Source organism: Silurus aristotelis (assembly GCF_946808225.1).
Source record: "Silurus aristotelis genome assembly, chromosome: 5".
Lineage (NCBI taxonomy): Eukaryota > Metazoa > Chordata > Actinopteri > Siluriformes > Siluridae > Silurus > Silurus aristotelis.
The window spans coordinates 6931883-6944797 of NC_139578.1; the positions used below are offsets into that span (position 1 = coordinate 6931883).

The window sequence follows — 12915 nt, forward strand, 5'->3', positions numbered from 1 at the left end:
AGGTGTTAGAACGCATTACACCAAAGAATCTCTTCCTGAGAGTATCACAAAATGCAAACTTCAGTAATCATCAATAGATATACTGTACAAATGGTATTGATGTAGTCAGATGAGCTGGAAGTTAAATGTTCTGATGTAAACCTTGAAAAAAATTGGATGGCATACTTTGGAAAAAAAGCACCTGATAGCTCAGTAAAAAATATGCAGGTTATGCAGCGATGCGCTGGTGCTGTTTTGTAGCAGGTATACTTCAGGGGCTCTTGTGAACATTAATGGCACTAATAATTTCGTTAAGTGTCAGGACATTGGAAAACCTGCAGGCAGAGCTGGCTGTATTTTGAGTTTTTAACAAAATGGTGAGCCAAATATAATTTAAAATCAACAAGGTTAAGTTTAAAGAAACACAAAACCAGTTATGTGACCGTCTCAGCCTCCAAATCTGAATCCTTTTGAAAAGCTGTGGCATCGGATTTAAACAGCAAAGCTTGTTAAATGTATGAAACTTTGTTAAAAAATAACAGAAAGACGCTTGGGGCTGTTTTTCTTCAATGCAGGAGTAAAAATTTAATTTTTCAAGACATAGGCACTACTTAAAAGTCCCGAGCAATGTCCCTTATGTCAAGCAGCAGAGGCAGCACCAGTTGTAGAGAATACTTTTATTTAAAAAAAATAAATAAATAAACTGGCATGCACAAACAAATCCTAAACACGAGTCAGGCAATGGGTCAGGTGACGTACAAACAGGTATTCAGGAAACAAGCTTGGGTCACACCCCAATATAGCAACCATGAACTGTGAGTTGAAATCCATGGTTGCCATGTATGTAGTCAGAGGTGAATTTGGGAAATGGAGTCAGATGTGAACAATGTTGTTGACAGGACAGAACCTGGTTAGAGTAGCTCACTCTAGGAGTAGATTTGACTCCCAGGATGAGGCTTTGGTTTCTCCAGATATCAGGGATGGAATTTGTGAAGATCACGCACGCCGTGGGCTGGGATTAGGTAATCCTTGCAGTCAATCAGGCACTGTAGCTTTCCACATATGCAGTCAAAGGTGGTTTTAATTCATTTGTGATATAGACTCAATCGGTCCATCTCAAAAGTTGTGAACTGGGAGTTAAAGTCCGTTGTGGCCATGTTTTTAGTATGAGTTGCATTTTTGGATATGGAATCAGATGCTCAATTTGGCGCTGACATTCAACTTTTATGATTGAGTTTAAAATATCAAGTAAGTGCATGTGCCATTCTTTTGATATATTTATTTTCAGTCATGGTTATGAAGCATAGCAATAATTCCTATAGGACTCTACATATCCACCTAATGATATATGTACATTGATTTATATTTTACATAACCCCATCTATCCATGGAGTTAAACATAGACTTTTATCATTTTGATAATGACCTTGAAAAATCTATTACTTTCAAAAGAAAAAATCACAAAGATATATATATATATATATATATATATATATATATATATATACACACACACACACACACACACACACACACACACACACACACACACACTACGTATATATATATATATATATATATATATATATATATATATATATATATATATATATATATATATATATATATATATATATATATATATATATATATATATATATATATATATATATATATATATATAAATATATAGTGTGTCCATCAAAGGAACCATTTACCAGCATTGGAAACTAAGTAAGAGTGAAAACACGGCCAACCCAAAGCTGTAAGTGGTAACATTGCAGTATGCTCTGAAATGTGTTCAGACTTGCTGTCAAAGTAAAAAGACTCTTGGCAGAATTAGGAGGTAAACTGAGAACATCAGTAACACCTATTAACATAAAAATGATCAGGGTTTCACTAGGCGGCAACCTACTTCTCCAACTTAGTCAATGAGTCATGGGTCTCCGTTGATCATCAGTTAACATCCTCTCTGGCAGGTTCCTGCATATCCCTGTTGGCAGAACATCCATTCATCTGGCAAAGCTTATTGGCCTCACTGATTTACATCCCATTCATATTACTGCTAACAGCCACAGATTAGGTGAACTTATAACATTGTATTAAATGTCATTTTATCTAATTCTCATTTCATGTTGCTCATGTGATACACTTCACAATGGTTAAGTGCGTATCAAATAATTAACATGCAAATGTGCTTTTCCATGTCATTGTACATCTTCTTATTATGCACATTGGAGCTCCCTGAAGAAATCATTTCATTTCCAAATTCATCAGTTTGTTTTGGTGCAAGATGTGCCAGCAATTAAGCATTTGCCTATTGTGCAGATGAAGGTACTAATTTCTCTTTCCTGCCTGCTGCTCATTTCCTTTCTGTGTTGCTCTCGTCTGTTGCAACGAATTTGATTTCTGCGTTCACTGTACGAGAAGTTACACTGCTGTCCCTCACCGCGTGTCTGAAGAGAAAGGGGAACGTCTTCCTGAAGGACTTTCTGAAGCTGGCCCCCATAAAGCCATACACGATGGGGTTAATAGACGAGTTGGCATACGACATGCAGTTGGCCCACGTCTTGATCTTATACGTGGCATAATTGACCTTAAAGTTGGGGTAGAAAGACTGAAAGAGGACAAAAATTTGAATAGGACCCCAGCAGATGGTGAAGAGCACCACGATGACCACCACCATTTTGGAAACCTTGCTCCGGATGGAAATGGTTCTCTCTGAGAGCAGATGCACCTGAAAATAGATCAGTTTTGTCTTTGGCAAGTCTTGATCATACTTAAAATAAATGGAGCAGTATGTGGCTTAAAAGGCTGGTCTAACGTATGACCCTAAGAGCAAATGAAATTATGAATTATAGACAACGGTTTCTTCATGCAATATCTTTTCTATTTGAGTTGCAGGACAGGCTCTACAAAAAACATATATTAAAAAATGAATAGCAATAAGGAAGTTGACTGCTACTACCTGGTGGTTATTATCTACAGGCTCTACAGTTGGCTGGCCCACCCTCTTCAACATAAAGGAATAGCAGAATGAGATGGTCAGAACAGGCAGCAGGTAGACAGCTATGAATTGGTAGAGAATGAAGGCTTTTTCATGTGTCTTTGAGGGAAAGCGCTCCATACAGTACTGTCTTGGCCCATACCAGTACCCATCCTCAAGCCTTTGATACATTAAAATTGGGGTGGACAGAATGAAAGAGCCTGGATCAGAAAAGACAAAAAAAAAAAAATTATATTTTAAAATATATATTGGTAAATATTTTAATTTTTTTATTTATATTTGAATGACATTATTTTGCACATTAGATAATAACATTAACAAACAAACGTTAGTTAATATTTAAAAATTAGCACTTGTGTTAATTATTTGTTAACTGTTGTGTTAATTTTAAAGTTTTTACATAATAAACTAAATAAGGCAAATAATTAACACCCACATTAATTAATATTCATACAATCAATTAATAAAAAAGCCCACATTGGCCATTATGAACCAACACTGCAGTTGGTAAGTAGCAAGATTCAGAACTGAGGATGAAGAATCTTTTTTTTCACCTTGAGTGTAATTGTGTTAATTATTTTTTTTCATTCCCAAAATGTCTTCTGAATGATAAGCTTAATATTTGGATATGTTAATTAATGCGGCAAAAATGGCAGTTAATATGAATAAAGTAAAGAAACAATCAAACAGATACCATCAAGAATTTGTAAGCTAGTAGTATAGGAACAAATGACTTATTACAGTAATTAATTACATTTATATTTTTCGAGAATTTAGCAGACACCTTTATCCCGAGAAGGTGAGGGGAAGGGGGCCTTGTTAAAGGACCCAGGAGTGGTGGCTTAGTGGTGCTGGGTTTCGAATTTACCATTTTTTATTATTCAATGTCTTACCCACTATTAGTAAACTTTACATTAAATAAATGTAATATTTTACAAAGATTTTACAGAGATCTTAATAACAAAATTGTATGACATACCAATCCAGATGCAGATGCTTACAATCATGGCAACCCGTGAAGTGCGATGTCGTAGAGATTTCAATGGGTACACAGTCACGTAGCAACGATCTCCACTCATTGCTGTCAACGTGATGCACGTGGCCTGGACTGTCACCTGCAAACAACCACAGCCATGCTTTCTTTAATCGTAGATTATAATAAAAGCCATTGCATCGAGAAATATTCCAAAAGTTTCACAGAAAAGAGATAGACAATCTATTCTTCCGACAGACAAAAAGAAGGCTGACGCATGGAACGAGGATAATGCAACCTCTTTTTGCACAGTAGACAGAAAACATGTCGTGTTATTCGTCTTTTTAGGGGAACTTGGAAATTGAATGGAGGGTTCAAGATCAAGTCTTATTACAGCTCAGGCAAATATTTAATTGAACAAGAGGAGCCAGTGCTTCCATTGTTAGGGCTGCAAATTAGTCATACTAAAGTACCTATCAGTCTGTAGTCAATGAAGTGCTGAATAATATGATCTGAAATAGTATTATGAATACTATTTTAAAGGTGGCTTTCAAGCAGACATTTCCAAAGTAATGGCCTTAATATACCACAACACATGAGCTCTGCCTAATTATCAGTTCTAGTAGGATATAGCATAATGAATAGAATAAACCCTTTCCACTCAGTGTCGGAAAGATCAATGCCCACAATCTCCACCTTGCTTTTAACTAGATTTAGTTGGATGTGCTAATTCAAGTCCTCCCACAGAAGCTACACTAGACAAAGACTTTAGGGCATAGGGGTGTCTGTTGTTTACCTGCCTGACAATTAATTATGTTTTTCTACCATTATAACTACCATGGACCTTTTAATAGAGAAGACAAAAACACAATGCAACTGCCCATGCAGTGGCTAGCATTGTTTGTTGTCATCGTGTTGTACAGTCCACTTATTTTCAAGTGCACAGCAACACTGAAAGGACACAATACCATTGAGTAATCTAACATGTCCTTTTGTTCACCATAAAGTTAGTGTGTGCAGTGAGAGATTAGGAGGACAGTAACACATACTGTGACGTTTTTCCTAACCAAAAGCCATGGTTGAATAAAAATCTGGGTTTGAAAAGGGAGATTGGGGGAATTGCTTTTTGTCAGGGGGAGAAATGTGTATAAAATATCTACATATATAAGAGAAGACTGTTAAATTAGCCAAGAGGGACTATAGGGCTACAAGTCCAGGAGATTGGATTACAACTAAAGGGGTTGAAACTGTATCACAAATAGTTGTTGTTTTCACAGAGATTTCTAAGTACTGTGCATCTATCATTCTACAATGTTTTAATAACATTACTATCATCAGGTTCCAAGAAACTAAAGTAACATGCAATTACATAATATTTTGCTAAGGACTTACTTGTATCCTAAATTGTACAGTATCTATAGTGTTGGTTTTCCCTTAACAGTTTGTTTACTAGCTAAACAAGTGTATAGACGATGCCATTACTCTGCCCTTCACATTGCCCTCCAGAACCTGGACAGGCCAAACATTTATGGGCAGATGTTGTTTACTGATTATAGTTCAGCATTTATCACAGTCCCTGATCTTTAATCTCAGGGTGCTGAACTGGCCCACCTCCATCTGCAACTGGATTTTAGATGTTTGACACCAAGAATCCAGATGCTGAAAAAGCCTCACATTGTTGCTGTTTACAATACAGATTGTATTCATGGTTCAATATTGAGTGTGTAGCCAAGCATGATGTTGAATACATCATAAAATTAGCAGACACTACCATGTCTTAGGTCTTGTCAATAATAATGATGGGGCTCCACATTGACAGAAGATTTGTGTTTAGGCACTGTGCTCCAATACCAACAATAACGTTAGGCTATACCTTCAAAAACCAAACATAGAGCAATTTATACCCTGGTTTGTATTAATAAGGTAGTAGAGAACAGAGAATAGATGATTTTACTTGTTTGAAACTGCATGTCTCTGAAAAGAATGAACTGAACATCAGAAATAGGGGGAAGAGTTCTACAAAAGATATGAAAAAGCACAATGAATGACTGCTTCTGCTCTACCAACAATTTATTTAATTTAAACTGATTGCTGCATTAATAGATTTCTTACTATTATGAGTGACCTGACTCACCTTGTCCAAAGATTATTGAATAAACTGAAATCATGTAGCTATAGTAATCTTGGCATGGGCACTGCCAGTTTCCAGAAAATCTTTTATCCTTTTGCACACTGAAAGATCTATGCATTATTAATGCATTCAAAGCATGCAACTTATTTATAATCTTTTTTTTTCCCTCAGATTTTATTGTTTCTATGTACTTAAAATACAAGATATATGAAAAATCTCATGTAGTTCATTCACTAAACTTGTAATGTCCTTTAATTATTGTGAATGTCCTTATTGGAACACTTGCCTCAGACAGACGGAGATAAGTAATTTCAGTAATTATGTCTTCTTTATTGGCCGAGACAATAACATGCCCATTTATTCCTCTTTTCTCCAGAGAATTAATTGAATGCAAAATTCACAATCGATTCATAGATTCAGGTGACTCATTAACCAACTGCTAATTTCAGATCGAGATCAATCTTCTGAAGGTGTCTACTGCTAAAAAGTTCCTCGTTACTTTATCTCAACACGTTCTTGCTTCTAAGCTTAAAAGACATTACAAGTATGTAAAAGTATGTCCCATACCATTGTATAAGATAAGGAATGTTACATTTTTACCAAACATAGTTCAGGATTGTGTGATATTTGTAAGGAAAGAAGCCAATGCTGTCAGCAATGAAATAGCTGCCCACTCATCCCCAGCTTTAAATTGTTCAAGTTATTTTACTCCACAAAGCTCTGTGAAACCCTGTACTGTCATATTGTCATGGCAGGCCTGGATAAATGTCCTCAATAAACTGATTTACACACTGAGTACAGTGCTAATGCCATGATTACTGGTTTGACGTCCATGGAGGATGACAATAAAATGCACGTCCTTCCAAAGCTAGTGTAACGTAAATTTCTGTAAGTCACTTTGGAGAAAAAACAAAGCTGCGTATAAAGACTCATGTACTCAGTGAGGCCAGTGGGTTAGTAAGCCAGAGACAAAAATCTGTGTGGAAAAATTACACCTAAATTTTATATATTGATTGATATAAGGGATATACATTTACCAGCCACATTTGCACCATAAGTCAAACCCAAGAGATGCTCAAACCAGCCTATTTGTCACCAACAACCATCCCATACACAGTGTCATTTTAATCATGTTTGTTTCCTATTCGTGTTAGAAGTGAAGGTTAACTAATCACTTGACCTGTAGCTGTATGATTTCATGCATTGCAATGCTGCCATTGGAATATTGCATTAAGTAATTGAATAACTGCATGAAAAAGCAGGGGTGTAGATGTTCCTATTAAAATGCAGAGTATATACATTATCATGGCAAGCCACAGAAAAATAAAGATATTTGTCCTCACACAGGAAGCCAGAATTGTTAGGGATTTATATCGATTGTGGACAAAATGTTATACTTAAATAAGTAAAAATACAAATTTTACTGAAAATAAAGAAAAGGAAAAAGATTTTCTGAAGTTTAAGGAACAGAGATGCAACAGGGCTAAACAAAATGCCATTTATTGAGCACAAAGAGCAAAAACAATAAAAGACAAATAGAGAGTGTTTAAGAAGAAATCCTAATCCTACTAGCTTCAAAAGAAATGTGTGTGTGTGTGTGTGTGTGTGTGTGTGTGTGTGTGTGTGTGTGTGTGTGTGTGTGTGTGTGTGTGTGTGTGTGTGTGTGTGTGTGTGTGTGTAAGAAGAGTGTAAATGCTGTTATTCCACCTATTTTAATCTTTAGGGACCTTAGTGAACTCTATGGCTACTTGAATTAAGTTCCCTTTTAAACGTGCTGTTATATTCCAAAGTTAGCTATGAATTGTTCTGTTCTTAAGGTCAGGACTCATCTTTTAGTCCCTGACTAAGTATTCAGTATTTACGACTCCTTCACAACAGCTCTGAATGAAGAAGCATGCTTCATAATTCATTATAACACTCATGCAGGCATTGTGCCTATGCTCCCAGGAGACAAACACATACTCCAGCTTTGTGTCCACTGCCTCAACACTGGTCTTCCTAGAGATGCAGTGTAAGGTGTTGTTTGCCCTGACTGTGCAGTGATGCCCATGTTGAAATAGTGTGTGTGGCTGGCAGATTTAGAGCCTGATTCAGACTTGAATTAGACCCAAGGTACATGACAGATTATAAGCAGTTTGGTGTAGGCTGCATGCCTGATGTTTACCCTTGCATCATGTCAATGTTTTTTTTCATCTCATTAAATGCTTTTGCCATGTTTAGGCAGTTTTACTTTTTGCATTAAAACTATCACTCTACAATCTGCTGCCTGTCACTTCTCTACAACTAAACTGATCAAAACCTTGGAAAAAATCCCCCCCCCCCCCCCCCCCTCAGCACCTCTCTACCACCATGGGTGTTTTGAGGTGTAAACAGATGGTCTAGGTGCCAATTATAGCCAGAGGCATAACAATCCTGCTGTTTTGCGATGACTGGGTCCAATGACACTTTCCTGGCTCCACCAAGGGAAGTGTCCTCCCTCTTTACATACATTACAGCGTTAATTCTTACTGTGCTTTTGGAAAGAAAGCTCAGCATGCAGCAAGTCTTATTTTAGTCACCTTTCACCCCTGTGTGTGGCATACATAAATGCATTTGCCAGTCAAATTCAGCCAGGTATTGACTTTCAGGAGTATCAACACCTGCTGAAAATGCACATAGATATTTGCAGCTGCATCAAAAGTCCCATTGGACTTGTTGGAATTAGCCTAAGGCTAAAGCCCAAATTCTACAGAGAGATCATCGGCGTCTCATCCAGTGAGACACAAGATTTAACTCGTTGTAGAAGTGTGGCTTTTGCCACAAAAGAGAAATAGTTACCATAAACATCTCACTAGGGAAGTACGGTGGCCTAAAAAGAAGAGGAGACATGTGAAGGCACAGTGTGAGAGTAGAACTCATGAATGTGAAACTACTAGAAATTGAGGAAGGGTCAAAACAGCCCTCACAGTCATCTTCCCGGTTGTAAGTCATCGCTAACACCACACTATTGCAGATTCCTCCACAGTAAATATTTTTTCCACAAAATAAAAGGAAATAGCTCGCACCATAGACATGGTTACAGATGCCTTTCGGTTTGGCTTCATGGATTGAGTTGATGATTAAAACTGTGACCCTCTATTTGAACCTGGTATGCCTGCGGGCGGAAACTGTTCTATAAACTTTATCGGGATACAAAGTACTGCATGGTTTCTAAAATACTAACATTCCTACTAGAACTAAAAGTCAACAGAATTTCCTGTCTATAAAGAAGGTGTATAGTGTTTCCCCACATTACAGTACCATGAATGGTGTCTCACTGGGGTTGCAAAAACTAGTCACTGCCTTTCAGAATGGATCAAGGCAGTCTGATCCTTAACAGCATCCCTTATAGCCCAATTCTGGATGTCAAACCGAAATCCAACAGACTGTGGGTTTTTTTTTTTTTGGTAATCACTTTAGCAAAAAATAAGAGTGGGCAACCTAAACACCATAAAGATATTCTAGCCCTGATCTGCCCAAATTTTCATCACTTACTATTGTACATAAATTGTACACTGTTACACAAACCAGTTGAGGATTTATTTCGCACAATGCGCACTATATAATACTCAATATGAACTCGATATGATACTATTAGGATGGCAGTGATTCAATTATCAGATTGGTTTCGATTAGCAACTCTCAAGAAGTGTACAGGAGCAAATCGCTCTTTATATGCCAATGGCCATAATGTGCTACAATACCGGAGCTGTGCCTTATGAAACATGTTAAAACATTTGCAGGTGAGCAGGAAAACCATCAAAATGAGTGAAAGACTGATTACTGCACACTCTAACCCCATGGACTGATAAAAAATCAATGCCTACTATCTCTAAACAGCTTGTAATTAGCTTCATTTGAATTTGTTAATTCAGTTCTCCCACAGTTAAGGATATGGTGAGATCTGTTATTCAGCCACTATTCTTTTTCTTTTAGTGAAACTGCTAGGAAGTGTTTTGTAAAGATGAGCAAAATCACAAAAAGAGATGACTATACATCATTTCTTGTTGTTGTGTTTTATGGTTTTCTATTCTTCATATGCACAGCAAAATTACAGCACTGCAGAACAGTAAATGCCATGTATTGTATAATACAAGTCGGCTTTAAGAAAGTCCTCCGCATGTTGCTTTAAACATAACAAGCATGTGTAGTCCAGTACAGCACAAAAGACTTTGAGATATTTGTAATATCGTATAGTTTTAAAATATGTTCCCAATCATAATAGAGGAAAGCCTGACATTTTGCTATTTCATGCACCCCTAATCGTTCTTTCTCTTGGCCTGGCAAATCCGTTTTATGAATTTTAAACTACTGCTCCCGAAAAACACCCTGCTGTTAGGCTGTGACTAAGAAGTGACTCACTTATACGGATATCTACACAAGGCAGGTGAATCACAATCCACTAAATCCTCCAGAAGACATAAATGAATAACCCCACCGTTCACACACTTATTTATAGTTGCTGAAGATTGTGTGCTCATCTGTCATTCAATAACTGTTAGCTCTGGCCTGCCAATTTGACTGGTCGAACATTGTTTTAAGAGAAGCTTTATTTTCCATACAGAGATTTTTTAATATGTCTATCACTTTGCTTGTCTGAGCCTGCTACATATAATTTTCACCACCAATTTCAGCGTTAGAGTCAGTGGCATCATGGATATGTGAATTAAGACTTGTCATGAATATAACGTTTGACCTCAAGTATGAAAGCTTGTTGGAAGAACAAAAAAATGAAAAACGGAAGCCAATTTCCAAAACTTATTCTTACGGCCAAATTGGAGAAATGCTGATATTTAGTATATTTTTTTATTTACTTAACATGCTTAAATAACATCACAGAATATGTAGATGATGCAATTCAAATTGAGCACAGGTTTACTTCAGGTTTTGTTATCATATTAGAATTGCTTGCTATACCAACTCTTTTCTGAAAGCAATTATTGTCATGCAATTTGCTGTCAGCTGCATCACAATGGTGGCAGATGGCTCAAAAAGTGCCTTAGGTAGTCTGTTAAAAATACTCAGCATAATATGTTGTGGATTTCAGGGAGAAAAAGATGATGAAAATATTGCTTCTGTAGAAAAACATGGATTTAATTCAGCACTGATTCAATAAGAAAAACACAATAACAATTTAAAACCATCCAACACTATTTTTTTATTTTTTTTAGCCTGCTGAGAGCAATGTGCGTGCATACCTGCTGCAGAAAAGCAACAAATTTGCACATGAAGTCACCGAAGATCCATCCAGGAAGAGGGTAGAGGGTAGCCGTGAATGGCACGCAACACACCAGGAAGATGATGTCTGTGGCAGCTAGGTTAGCTGAAGAAGAAAACAAAGATTTAATGAGAGTTTCTTGTGTGTGTGGGTGTGTGTGTGTGTGTGTGTGTGTGTGTGTGTGTGTGTGTGTGTGTGTGTGTGTGGTACATTTGTTCCTTTGATAAACTTGACCCCAGTATGCAACATTTAGTATGCCTGTGTTATTTTTTTTAAATGCCAAGAGCAATCATTGCTGTAAAACCTTTTACATCCAACGCTCACTTCAACAGCACTAAATACCAAATCTTTCTTGTACAAATCCACTTTTTCTAATGATATTATTGCGATTCTCTTCATTCATTTTGCTTCTGTAAAAATCTAATAGCACTGCAGATGTTACAGTAAAGGGTAAAGTACAGTATAATTTAATTTGAAATGAGGGGCCACAGGAGCTGAAAAAGTGTGCAAGATTATTTTCATAATCATATCCTGTGCATGAGAAGAAAACAAATGATGCATTCAAGATTTTGGAACCATTAACAAATTGTTGTGTGCTGATCTGTGTTGATGAATAACACGCAGAATTATTTAAGACTTTTTTCCACTCACACTGCTGTGAACTAAAACTTACCGATGTAGAAGTTGGTAGCGGTCCTCATCTGCCTGTGCTTGGAGATCACATAGATGACTAATAAGTTCCCTACGAGTCCAACCAGCATGATGAGCGAGAAGAAGAGTGGCACCAGCCAGGCGTCAGTCAGAAAAGGGTGCTCACCTTCTTCCACCTCCTCCAAGGACAAGTTCCTTGAAGAATCGTTTAGCATCTCGGAAGAGTTCCACACCTCACTGGAGAACATGGTGGCTTGTAGGATGTATAGCAGCACGGTTCACAAAATGGTTTATCTGAAAACTTATCTGCTCTTCTCTTCATTTCTCAGCTTCCTAGGCTGCATCTACTCTTTGCACTCTGCGTCCAGGCAAGTTTGCATCGGCTTTATACCGAGTCTGAATACACGTGGGCATCAGCAGGGCTGGAGAAAAGAGAGCTAGGGGTCTCCTAGCAACAGTTTGGGGATAGGCATTGCATATGTAGTGCCCAATTCGGAGAGAGTGGGGTAGAGGGAGAGAGAGAAAGAGTGAGAGAGAGAAAGGGGGGGCATACAAATGGCAATACAATTGTATTATATACACAGTATGCAAAATATTTCGATGACAAACTCATTTATTTTGGATTAATAGCAAGGTTGGCTGATTAATGTTTACCATGATCTGAAAATAGACTCGGTTTTACTGTTAGCACTATTATTGCTGTACTACAATATTATTATGCTATACCTGCTAATGACCGCAAAATACAGATGTGTTGGAAATTATAGGAAAATCTAACCTGCTTGTTGACAGACCATTCTTGTTGACAGTCTGATCACGTCTTTCACTGACATTCTCACCTGAAGCATGGCTGGGGTTTTTTTTTTTGTTTTTTTTTTCTTACATATTACATACTACTGCACAAGCCTTATAGTTTTTACTGATAGATGCAGATGTCA

At 37.2% G+C, this 12915-nt stretch overlaps 1 protein-coding gene across 1 annotated transcript; it reads right to left on the minus strand.

Moving 5' to 3' along the window:
* Nucleotides 1–1671: 1671 nt before the first annotated feature.
* kiss1ra (KISS1 receptor a) lies at nucleotides 1672–12337 on the minus strand. Its single transcript, XM_083542445.1, has 5 exons — nucleotides 12000–12337; nucleotides 11307–11431; nucleotides 3966–4101; nucleotides 2948–3186; nucleotides 1672–2716 (listed from the first exon to the last, which is right to left on the minus strand). The coding sequence occupies exons 1-5, from the start codon at nucleotides 12223–12225 to the stop codon at nucleotides 2342–2344; spliced, it is 1101 nt and encodes a 366-aa protein (XP_083398571.1). The 5' UTR covers nucleotides 12226–12337; the 3' UTR covers nucleotides 1672–2341.
* Nucleotides 12338–12915: the final 578 nt, after the last annotated feature.

Excerpts from the sequence above, each read along its gene's own strand:
- kiss1ra (XM_083542445.1), bottom strand. The coding sequence starts at position 12,225 with ATGTTCTCCAGTGAGGTGTGGAACTCTTCCGAGATGCTAAACGATTCT. Across the intron at positions 4,102-11,306 it reads TTGTTGCTTTTCTGCAGCAG|GTGACAGTCCAGGCCACGTG; the intron begins GTATGCACGCAC and ends GGTTGTTTGCAG. Across the intron at positions 3,187-3,965 it reads AAGCATCTGCATCTGGATTG|GCTCTTTCATTCTGTCCACC; the intron begins GTATGTCATACA and ends TTTCTGATCCAG.